Source organism: Lissotriton helveticus, chromosome 1_1, assembly GCF_964261635.1.
Source record: "Lissotriton helveticus chromosome 1_1, aLisHel1.1, whole genome shotgun sequence".
In the NCBI taxonomy this organism is placed as follows: domain Eukaryota; kingdom Metazoa; phylum Chordata; class Amphibia; order Caudata; family Salamandridae; genus Lissotriton; species Lissotriton helveticus.
In genome coordinates, this window is record NC_136057.1 from 264,981,223 (window position 1) to 264,993,534 (window position 12,312).

At 40.8% G+C, this 12,312-nt stretch overlaps 1 protein-coding gene across 1 annotated transcript; it reads left to right on the plus strand.

The window, feature by feature from the left end:
- The first annotated feature begins 10,639 nt into the window (after positions 1 to 10,639).
- LOC144761799 (olfactory receptor 13G1-like) lies at positions 10,640 to 11,575 on the plus strand. The gene has a single exon (XM_078647045.1). The coding sequence runs from the start codon at positions 10,640 to 10,642 to the stop codon at positions 11,573 to 11,575; it is 936 nt and encodes a 311-aa protein (XP_078503171.1).
- The last annotated feature ends 737 nt before the right edge of the window (positions 11,576 to 12,312 follow it).

Sequence of the window (12,312 nt, forward strand, 5' to 3'; positions counted from 1 at the left end):
TCTCTATTCGTGAAGATGTAAAGTTGCTGATTGAAGAAATGCTTCAGTCAGGAGTCATAGAACCAACAGAGGCATCAGCCTGGGTTTCCCCTGTGGTCATTTCTAAGAAGGCCGACGGCAAACTCAGGTTTTGTGTGGACCTTAGGGCCTTAAATAAGTGTGTTGTTGCCAACACCTTTCCCTTACCAAATATCTCGGAGATGGTGTCTACCCTTCAGGGAGCAAAATACTTCTCAAAGCTGGACCTGAAGAGTGCCTATCATCAGGTCAAGCTTCACGAATCTTCGAAACACCTCACCGCATTTATCACTCCGGAAGGTATTTTCCAATTTACTCGCCTGCCCTTTGGTTTGATATCGGCGGCGGGTGTGTTTCAAAGGTTGGTTACGGAGATCTTCAAGGGGTTGAAAAATTTGGTGTTTTTCCAGGATGACATCTTGGTATTTGGGGAGTCGGTTGCTGAACACAATCTAGTTCTGAAGAATGTATTACACAGAATTTGGGATACAGGGCTTACCTTGAGGAAAGAGAAATGTTCCCTTCTTGTCCAAGACATCGAATATTTGGGCCATGAAATATCCGCCAAGGGAGTGAAACCTAAAAAAGATCTCTTGGAGGCTATACGCTCTGCTCCTTGTCCAGCCGACAAGGACCAATTACGGTCCTTCATGGGACTGATTGAATATTCTTCTAAATTCGTGGAGAAATTTTCCGAGAAGACATTACCTTTGAGAGCATTACTAAAAAAAGGTTGTAAGTTTGTTTGGGGGCAAGAGTTGGAAACTTGTTTCAACAATATCAAAGACGCCATTTGCTGTGCAAAAGTCCTGGCTCCTTTTGATACCAAAAAAGTCTCTACCTTGTTGGTTGATGCGAGTGCATGTGGCCTTGGCGCTGTTCTAGTGCAGGCACATAAGGATGGTGAGAGGCCCATTGCGTTTGCTTCCCGCACTCTTTCTCAAAGTGAACAGAATTACTCTGTTATTGAGAAAGAGGCTTTTGCTGCTGCCTGGGGCACACACCATTTCCGCACTTATTTGTGGGGTACACGTTTTAACCTTAAGACCGATCATAAGCCACTCATAAGGATACTCTCTCCTGGAGGTGCAGCCTGTAGTTCCCCAAGGTTAGCGAGATTGGCCTCTAAACTCCAAGAGTATCACTTCGATATCTCTCACATAGAAGGTTGGAAAAACTTTCAGGCTGATTGTTTTTTTTTTATTTTTTTTTTTTTAAGCAATCTCGACTAAACATCTGTTTGGTGATGAGTTTCATCTTGAAAATGTGGAAGAAAACATTGCTTGGATTAACGATGTTGTCTCTCTTGATGCAAGTTCTTTCACACATAAAGATTGGGTAGAAGCCATGTCCAATGATTGTGTGTTACAAGAAGTTATTCAATTGATCAAATTAGGTTCACGAAGGGAAAGTTGTGTGCATGTTTCTGTTCGTCCTTTCTTGAAGATTATTGACGAATTGTCTGTGTGTGAAGATAATGTCATAATGCGTGGAGACAAATTTGTTCCCCCTGCTGATTTAAGAACCAAACTTGTTGCCATAGCACATGAGGGGCATCTGGGACAAACATTGACACAACAAAGACTCAAATTAAATTTTTGGTGGCCAGGTATAGACTCCTCTGTTTCTTCTTGGGTTGAGGACTGTCCTACTTGTAAAGTAGGTGAAAAGCGGTTAAAAGTTTCAGCAGGATCTCAAGTTGGGGAGTTAAAGTTTCCTGAAGTCCCATGGCATACCATATGCCTAGATTTTATAGGTCCTATGAACGAGTTACCTGTCTCTCAGAGGTTTGCCATTGTTGTAGTGGACTGTTTTTCAAAATGGTTGTCTGTTGAATTCTTGAAGGACATCACTACTGAAACGACTATAAGATATTTAAGGTCTTTATTCTTTATGGAGGGCTTCCCTAGCGTCATCATCACCGACAATGGGACGCAGTTAGTTTCCCATGAGATGCGTTCTTTCCTTAGTGCCTCTGGCATTTCTCATCACAGAACGTCCCTCTACAACCCACAAGGGAATGGACTCTGTGAGCGCTTGAATAGATTAGTCAAAGGGACCATCCAGATGGCCATATCTAAGAGTTCTTCAGTTTCTGGTTTGGTTAGCGAGATGGTTTATGCCTATTGCACTACTCTTCATGGTTCTCAGAGCAAATCTCCCTTTGAGATTATGAGAGGTAGGGTTGCCAGCACGAAATTAACTCCTTCTTGGCTCAAGAATTTAGTTTCTCAGTCAGACTTGGCAAAGGATGAATCTGTGCCTGGGACTTTTCCTTCACCGACACATGTAATCCCTGGTAGGAGACTAACGGAACCTGCTTCGAGCAGAATTAATAAGGGTGATCTTGTGAAAGTGAAGTCCGGGAGGGTTTCTGGTGGTTTGTCCAAATTTAGAGGTCCTTTTTCAGTGAAGATGGTTTACCCTCACTATGTCGTACTTTCCAATGGAGAAAAATGGAATTTGAGGAGGGTGGCTTTGTATCAGAAAGCTTGTTCCACCACCAGCTCTCAAGGTTCAAGGTCTGTTTCTTCTCAAGTTCAACAGGAAGGTGATGATGATTCTTCTGGTTATATGTTTATTCCTTCTCACGTTCCTTCCAGCTCTATAGGAGGGTTAAGTAGAAGGGGTGGTGGGGGTGATTCCCGCACTCTTTCTCCAATTGGTGATATTTCCCAGTGTAGGAGGGGTGGTGGTGGCGATGCTCTTGAAACTCATTCCAGTGAAGGGGTTTCAGATGGATCCCAACCACCCTCAAGGTGTCTACGATCTCGCAGACCACCAATGTATCTAAATGATTACTGTTGTGACTGATCGGTATGTTCTCCACTTTATGCATTTATTTTATGTATTCCATTTCTGCATTTATTTTATGTATTATAAGAACCAAAGTATGTTCTCCAATTTTATGCATTTACTTTTGTATTTTTCTCTTGTTACTATTAGGTTTCTTCTTGTTACTAATACTTAATTACTTTTCTTAGCGATCCAAGTACTTTTGTTTTCAGCGAGAGAAGATGTGTTATATATTATTCCTACCTTTGTTTCTTTCATTCCCTTACCTCACTGTGTTCCAGAATGTGCATGGCTCTGTACTGCTCTAGACATTCTGTGTTGAGTCAGTTGTTCCTGACCAGCTCCTTGATGAAGATGTCTTGTTGTCTTTCTGCACAATAAACCCAGCGTATTTCCTGAAGTCTCCAGAGTGTTTACTACACCCTCCTCCTAAGGGGTGGCGGACGGACGCAGGTCCGTCCGCCATCATAATCGACCCCTTACTCACAAAATTAACCTGTGCTTAACCATGGGTAGCCAGGCTTAACTTGATGGCAGTGAGCAAAGTATTTATGCAGCACTGAAACAGTAATCAAGTGAAAACACAACAAAAGAAAAATCCCCAACCAATATAGAAAAATTGACTACATTTTAATAAATTAAGTTGACACCAAACAACAAAAATCCAATCAGTAGAATCAGGGTTAAGAATTTTTGAAGTTTTTAGTAAGTAGCACCAAAAGATGAAAGCTCCAACCCCGGACCACTAGATGCGGAAGAATGGATCAAAGTCGAAATATATGGCTGGCCATGTTGGAGCCCAGTCAGCACTCAGACTTCGAAGAAATTCTGAGAAAAAGTATATGAGAAGGTAATGTTTAGCGAGGCAAAAAGGCTGCAGGAGGTGTCTAAGGAGGGAACTTCATCATCAGATGGCCTTGGATGGAAACCGCAGTGAAGATATCTATGTTCAGACTTTGTCTACGCAATGGAATTTGGAAATCGCCAGTAGATGTGGCAGAGGGCTGTAGCCGAAGAGAGTTCCATGAGACCTGATACCCATTTGGTGAGGAACCTCTGAAAAAGACTTGCTGCTGCAGACAAGAACATAGCAGGAAAAGCCACAAAGTCAATCTGACCGACTATGCACCTTAGGCGAGCAGGCAAGCTGCTTGGTCTCTGTCTCCTACGGTTTTCAGAGCAGTTGGACAAGTATTCAATCTTGGGATCTGGCCATCTGGGCATATTTATTATGACAAGCAGGGGTCCAGGACTGGTGAGACAACTTTTTGGGGTCAGGATTCTCTCAGGCTGGGTCCAGGTGTGGGTTCAAGAAGGTGGGAGCCTTTTATGTCCCTGTGGCTCTGAACTGGAGGCCAGCAAACTAGCCCTTAGAGTCACTTTGGTAGTCCTGGTTGTAGGTGTAGATGCAAGGCTCGAACGCAGGACTGGCTTCTGAAAGTTCAAGACAGGTTCCAGGAAGCAAGGCAGTCCTTCCAGGTACAGTAGTAGTCTGGCTGAGTGCACAGCCGGTCACAACAGCAGGAAGTTCTCTGCAAGTACTTTTTCCAGTCCAATAGTAAATTGAAGAGTGGGTCTGGAGGTCTTGTCTTTATACCCTGGTTCCCTGTTTCTGGAAGGAGGGAGAAGCGTCTGGAAAGGTTCTTAAAAGTGCATAGGCTTCCCTGCCTCCTCTGCCCTGCTCCAAACTGGCTGTATAATATAGACACACATAGATCATAAGGCCCTTTGTGTGAAGGCAGAGCACAGGCTAGTCAGGTGTAAGTGGGGCTGTGCTAAGCTCTGCCCTCCATCCTGCCAGCATATGGCACATTCAGGCAAGAAACAATACTTTAAAGGTAATTTTTTCGTCTAGTCAAATAGGAACATAAGTAGTCACGAGGTTTGTTTTTCCTTATGCACAAAAAACGACTTAGCCTTTGCTACTTTGTTGCAGAGTGGCGAGCACTGTTTGAGCTTACATCGTACAGTTCTAAATTGCGCTGGTAAAGGCCAGACAGTCAGGTATGTTGATATTTACCTAAAAACACGCATATCTAGTTGGAAGAGGAAGTGGGAAGCACATTACAATTCAGTTTTTTTGTTTTTTCATCACAAACAGTTGGCCTTTTTGAAAAGATTCATCCAGCCCTGATGAGAGTCCGGCAATACAAAAAAACAGGACTTGAAACGCGTCGGCCACTATATTGAATATAGGTTGATCCGTATGGATCCTTGTAGAATAGGAGTTCCTGTATAAACTTGTCACTATACTTCAGGAAAATGATGTATTGTTTACATGTGTAGAAATGATTCTATATCACATATTACAACTGTTTGGGTTTTTATCTGAGTGATTGAATGTGATTATAATTTTCTTTGATAGTATTGTAAATGTCCTATTTTCTGTGAAATATTTTGTTGCATTATGGTTTAAGAGATTGTACATAATGTGATTATCTGTTTAGTAGATGATGTGTTCTTTTTCTGAATATATTGCAATATGATGAGTAATGAAAAATTAAAACAGTCAAAATTAATGGCTAGGGTAAACGCATTCATTTTCGTTTATTTCCTCATTATAGTAATAATCTTTCCAAAAATTGGAGGGGATGGTATAATCTTTTGAACTTTTTAAAAGTGGCATTTTCAAAATTGTAATGAAAAATCCAACTTTGCCATTAAAGATGGCTTATCATTACAATTTCATATGTACCAAACATAACATAACTAACTCCTCTCAATTAAGAGTCAACGCATATTAAAGGCAATAATGAATCCCGAATGCTATCCAATGGGATGGGTGAGCCTCACAGTAGTGAAAACAAATGTGAGTGTTTTGCACTACCAGGATATGTAAAACTTAAAAGTACCACATTTTAATTACACAGCTCTCTGCCCTGTGAGCCACCTAAGGCCTACCTTAGTGCTGACCTATATGTAATAAAAGTGGAGCCTAGTGCTTGGCAAGGGGGTTCAAATGTCAGGTCAACATGGCAGTGGGACATTGCATTCAGGCTGCAATTGCAAGCGGGGGCATGTTATGGAGGGCTACTTAAGTGGGTAACATAATAAATGCTGCAGGCACAGGACCACTCTACAAGGGACTTACAAGTAAATGAAATATGCCATTTGGGTATAAGCCAATGTATCCGCGTTTTAGAGAGTGAGCACAAGCACATTAGCAATGGTTAGCAGTGGTAAAGAACACAGAGTCCTAAGGGCAACTTAAACAAATCCAGCAAACAGTTGAAAAAAGGCGTTGTCAGCAGATTCATCAGGAACACTGCAAATCGTTTTCCTGACACAATTGTATTTAAGCCAGAAGCTTCTTATCACAAAATGAGGGAATGGGAGACATTTTAATATATAATGGCAAGTCAAAGGAGTGTTGTCAGTGAGTGTGTGAGTACACCTCCAGGGCAATCAGTAGACGTAGGGGTGGGGGTTGCTGCAGCACCCCCATAATAAACATGTTAGAGTTCAGATGGTTAATGAGCAATAACGATGCCTTCAAACTTTGTTTTCATTATGTCAAATTTGGTAAGCGTTCAATGACAGAGGTACCATATCATGCTGTGTTTCCTGACAAACTGCTGCCTATTGTATTCACATGCAGATTAGTGTTTACTTTTCTTTCCTTGATTACAAAGTTAGAGAGTCTGTAGAATGTTATTTTTTTTCTAATGCACAACAATGTTTAAATACCTGTAAGTAAAATGTAGAAATATTTTAATACAAAGCAGTTAGGAAAGCATGACTCAAGCACTTTTTTCTTTGAAATTCTGACGTCTGATTGGATCAAAACAAATAAGGACACTTTACTTTGTGATGCACAAATGATAAATATTTGCTGAAACCTGATTTGCACACATTATCATTTGTGCACAATATAGTTTCATTGGAAAATGTGTTGTCAGTACATAACATTGCACTACCATACTATGCCTTAGTAATATATTTGCAACAGTGTGCTCCAAAGTACAGCAAAGTTTACATGCCACACCCTTCCCTTTTGCTGAATGAGCGTGGCTTATTTGCTATACTTGTTCTTTGTGTTCATACTTGAATTTTTCACAATCCCTAACATTGATGCCGTACTCCAAAAAGTGTTCCAGAACCACTGACTTGCAGTTTAAAATCCTAGTGTGATAATTAAGTGGGTTAATGATCCTGCCATGCTGAATGTTATACAACTGAGTTGTAGAAGATAAAATAACTGAGGGGCAGCAAGAGCAAGTGATTTGCCCAAGATCCTACAATTTGTTTGAGTGTTGAACTCACCTAAATGAGCAGTGAAGGCGTTTCACCTTCAGTTCCATTTGAAGGTTGAGCTGTCTGTTGTACCATAATTCAATGCATGGTATTATTCTTGTTTTACTGGAATGTAGCTTTTTAAAATTGAAGAAGAAAGCAAGTTGCCTTTGTTCCATGTGACAGAGATTATGGTAAGTAAAGAATGAAAATATATTCAACTGTTATTTTACAAATAACAATGAAACATAATTATTTTGGTCAATAGAATGCAAATGTTTAGTCTTGAAGCTTCTGCTTCAGGTCCCATGTTAGCACATATATTCTGAAAGGGGACACGTGGCAGCCTCTTCACTCCAATACAGCACATTAATCTAACAATAATAATATATCGTTATCTTTGGCACTTAAAAACATTTTCCTTTTCTAGGTGCTGTAAATGAATAGGGTTGATATTGAATTTTTTATTTTAAGAAGACACAGTGTGGGAGGCACCATCAATATTTCTTGCAGGGGTGCTCCCTCAAGTTTTGTTACACCAGGATGTGAATATGGAAAGTGCATTACAACATCACTGTTGACTTCAGGAATTTACCAATACTCCGAAAGGTGGAGCTTTTAGTGGGTCATATTGTCCATCCCTCAACAATGATAATGAACAGGATATAAGTCTTTGTGTCTCTGCATATATGATGTATAAAATGCAGTATTTCTCTATTTTTCATTTTAACAGGTGCTACTTGGTTTGATGCTGTTTTCAGCCACTTATTATATCGTTCGGCTGCTGTCTCCACTTCATTTCCTATCTCTACATTGATATTTTTTAGAGTATTATTGAAATTGTCTGCTTTCACTTTTCACTAGTTTCGTGACAGGTGACAAGTGTCAGATTCCCCTCTGTTCCAGTTGGATTTTGAAAACATCAAGTCAAACAATATTGCTTTATGATTTGTCCAAGCTATATGAGTGGTCTTTATTTTGACTAGGTTGGGATTGGTAGTAAAAATCCGGTCCAAAGTATTTCCTGCTTGATGTGTTGGTTCAGGTACAATTTGCACTAGGCAAACTGCAGGGAGAGTTTGTAGGAGTGGGGCAGTGTCAGAATCTGAATCTTTCTCTAAGTTATAATTAAAATCTCCCAGGGCTGTAAAATTAGTTCCAAGAATAAAGTTTTCCACAATATCCGCCATTTCCTGGGTAAATCTTTAGTAGGGTTTGGGGGTCTGTAGAGTAACATACCCTTAAAGGATGCTTGTTTGGCAATCTTTATCGAAAATGTGATTGTTTCTCCAAAAGAGGATATAGATGGTTGACAACCGGTTGCTAAGTCTTCCCTTACAATGTTTGCTAGCCCTCTTCCCCGCTTGTGTTTTCTGTTGCATCTATAGGTGTTAGAGCCTTTTCTGTATATCTATGCTGCAGGTGGTGTCCGCCCAAGTTTCTGTGAGAAAGGCAATCAATGGTATATATGTCTGGAGAAGTGTGGCTCAATGGTTAGAGCGGCAGACCCTGATGCAGAGGTCTAGCACGGGACTAGGGTTCAATTCCCCGCCTCGGCGGGTCTTGAGCTAAAAAATTCCACGGACCTGATAATTCTCGCCTCGGTGCCTATTCCAATCATGGAGTCCCACTCTGCAACTCTAGGCAATAGCTAGCTTAATCTCCACAACGGCCCCCACAACGCTAAGGATGCCTGGCCTCTACCTTGGGGGTGCCCAGGAGTGGACACCTCACAGGGAAAGCCAGGATGGGTTCCATAGCGGTATTCGTACAAGCGCCTTGAGACCCTTGCGGGTGAGTAGTGCGCTATACAAGTATCAATTTACATTTACATTTACATTTCTCCATAAATAAATTGAATTAATTGCTGTGTGCTATTAGAGATCTAGGGCCAGATGTAGGTAAATCATATTTACCGACTCTTAAATACCGAATTTTACCGATTCGGTATTTAAGAGTCGGTAAATATGAAGTACCGAGATGTAGGTAAATCCAGATGTGGATTTACCGATTCTTTAAAAGTCGGTATTTACCGATTCGGTAAATACCGACCGGTAATGCTCCATTCATTCCTATGGGCTTTGAAGCCGATAGGTAAATACCGATTTTTGGCAAGGGTGCAGGGGGTGTCACTTTGACACCCTCTAGCACCCCCAAAAAAGGTTCGGGGGCCATATGGCAGGCAGACCTGCCCTAAGGGCAGGTCTGCCTGTCATATGGCACAGGTGTGCATGCCAACATGTGCATGCACACCTGAATCGGTATTTCACCATCAAATTGAATTTGATGGTAAAATACCGATTTCTTAGGCCTTGTGGGACTCATCAGAGTCCCACCTACATATCGATTTTACAGATTCTGTAAATATACCGGTCGGTAAATTTACCGACCGGTATATTTACAGATTCGGTAAAATTACCGATTCTGCCCCCTACATCTCAAATTCCTTTTACCGGTCGGTAACGGCCGAATTCGGCCGTTACCAACCGGTAAAACCCTACCTACATCTGGCCCCTAGTGTTTAATAATAGCACACAGTAGCTTATTATTTTTGTTTGTGTCTTTTATAGTGAAATCATTCGAGTATTGGTTTACCGGTTAGTGGTCTTCATGTGTTTTTGGGTATCTCTAAGCCTATATCGGAGTCTATTTTAGTCTCTGCAAAAAGCTTACTGGACTTAGCTTTTACCGCACTTTAAGCAGAGTTTGATTGCTTTGGTCTTTAATAAAAGGGCGCAGTCCATATTTATGCAGCCTTCCCTTTTACCTTTATTAAGTTTTAAAATTATGACTCGAGTCAGTTGCCCTGCTTTAAAAAGGCCAGAATTTTCGGCCCTGGGCACAGACGGGCTTTCCATTATTTTTTCGAATAAACACTCTATACTCTCTCAGTACAATCGGGAGTGCCTGCAACAGACCATAGAGACAGAGACCTCCGTTAAGGTATGCAGTATTCGTATAAAAGGTTAAAACATAGGTATTTGAGAGATATAAAAAGTTGAAAGTATCCGGAAAGGAAATGAGCAGCATCTTACTGTCAATTGCGCCCGCTGCACGCTCTGCTTTCCATCTTTTTATATGAGTCCTCCCCCGGAAATTGTGTCATCCCCCCGAAATGGTGCTGAGCTCAAATATCAACCCACCTCAAAATGGTAGCCCGATTTTTCTAATAAACACTCTGTACTCTCACCATACAATTGGGAGCCCCCGTGACAACCAGAGAGTCAGAGATCTCAGTTAAGGTAGGTATTAATCATAGAAAAGGTTAAAACATAGGTATTTGAGAGATTACAAAGTTTAAAGAATCCGGAAAGGAAGCGAGAGCTTCTTACTTTCATCACGTCCACTGTTTTAATCAATGGCTAAATTAAGTTGTAGCTCCACAATTATTCCATGAACCCTGTTAAAGTGGGCCATATATTTTTGTTTTATCTCTATGGCTTAAATAGACACTTATGTATAATCAAATGTTTAGGTTTGAGATATTGGCATCAGGACATGCATGTTTTATCGATCCTGACACTGGCTTCTATGTCATCCTCTATTTTTCTTTCTTCATCCCGAGGCTCAACACTTCAGCTGTGAGGACGATATGAACCAGACAGATCTAAAGGCATTTAACCTGATTGGTCTATCCAAATACCCCAACTTGCACTCCACCCTGATCTGCATCTTCCTCTGCATATACCTGATGGCTCTGGTGGGAAATGTCCTCATCACTATCATAATTAGTTCAGACCCCCGCCTTCACACACCAATGTACTTTTTCCTAATCAACTTGTCTATCTTGGATATCTGCTGCACAACTGCTGCCATTCCAAAGATGCTGGACATCCTTATTATGAACAGGATGGCTATCTCCTACTCTGGGTGCATCACTCAACTCTACTTGTTTACTGCTGCCCTCAGCACTGAGCTCATTCTTCTGACAGTAATGGCATATGACCGCTACGTTGCAATTTGCTTCCCATTGCGTTACACAGTCATAATGAACAGAATGACATGCTTGTGTTTGGCAGGTTTTGCTTGGGTGCTAGGCTTTTTGAATTCTCTAACCCACACAAGCCTCATCTTGAGGCTGTCCTTCTGTGTGGAAAACACCATGGATCATTTCTTTTGTGAAATCCCACCAGTGCTGAAACTTGCAAGTTCAAATACCTTAGTGAATGATGTTGTGATTGTAATAGCTGATGTAATATTGGGTATGGTCTGTTTTTTGCTCACTGCCATCTCATACACATACATTATCTCCACCATCATGAAAATTCGCTCAGCTGAGAAAAAGAAAAAGGCTTTTTCCACATGTGCCTCTCATATGACAGTTGTCACCATCTTCTACGGGGGTGTCATCTACACATACATCCGCCCAGCATTTAGTGACAAAATGGAGGCTGACAAGGTAGTGTCTGCTATGTATGCCATCATAGCCCCAGTGCTTAATCCTGTAATATACAGTCTGAGGAACAAGGAAGTCATCAATGCCATTAAAAAAATATTTGGGAAGCAAGCTATTCCACAACAGACCTAGATTTGCAGAGATTCACTGTGTTACATACTCTGGGACATATTTATTTCCATGATTCTTTTAAATTATGAACTTTGTTTTCCATATTAACAGTGGTAGTGCCTTTATCTTGAAAATAACAACTAATTAAGAAACCAACTAAACTAAATGCTAATTACATGTTAAATGACCTTAATCCAATGAGTTTGAAGAATTGTAGGGCCTTATTTAACCTTTTGCACATGGTATACTCCGCCACAAATTGAGTATCCCATCTGCAAACCTCTAAATAATGCCTTTAGGCTTGATGCAAGTAACAAAATACATCCACACTACTTATTGACGCTAATTTCTTTATTATATGCACAACATAACTGACGCAGTCCTTTCTACACAGTTATGATAATCAAGCCATAATCAATGCATGTATGTAATTATTAGGTTTCAATGGCTTATTTATAGCCCTCAGTAGCAGGACCATACACAATATACATATACTATTTGAAGTATTCAATGTGCTGTAGAGTTGATCCACTGCAGATTTCCTTGTATATACAACAGTTTTCAGGTAACAGTAAAATTGCTCAGATAACTCTGCTGATTATTGTACCTGCTGGTCGGAGTTTTGCCTGGTGGCAGCTTTGACTCAAGTCAAGTATATCTTTAAGTTAGCGATGAGGATTAATATCAAAGAGTGTGTACTATGCAGATCACAGACCCGTATTTTATGTGCATAGCTCAATAGGTTGCTGCTTTTGTCA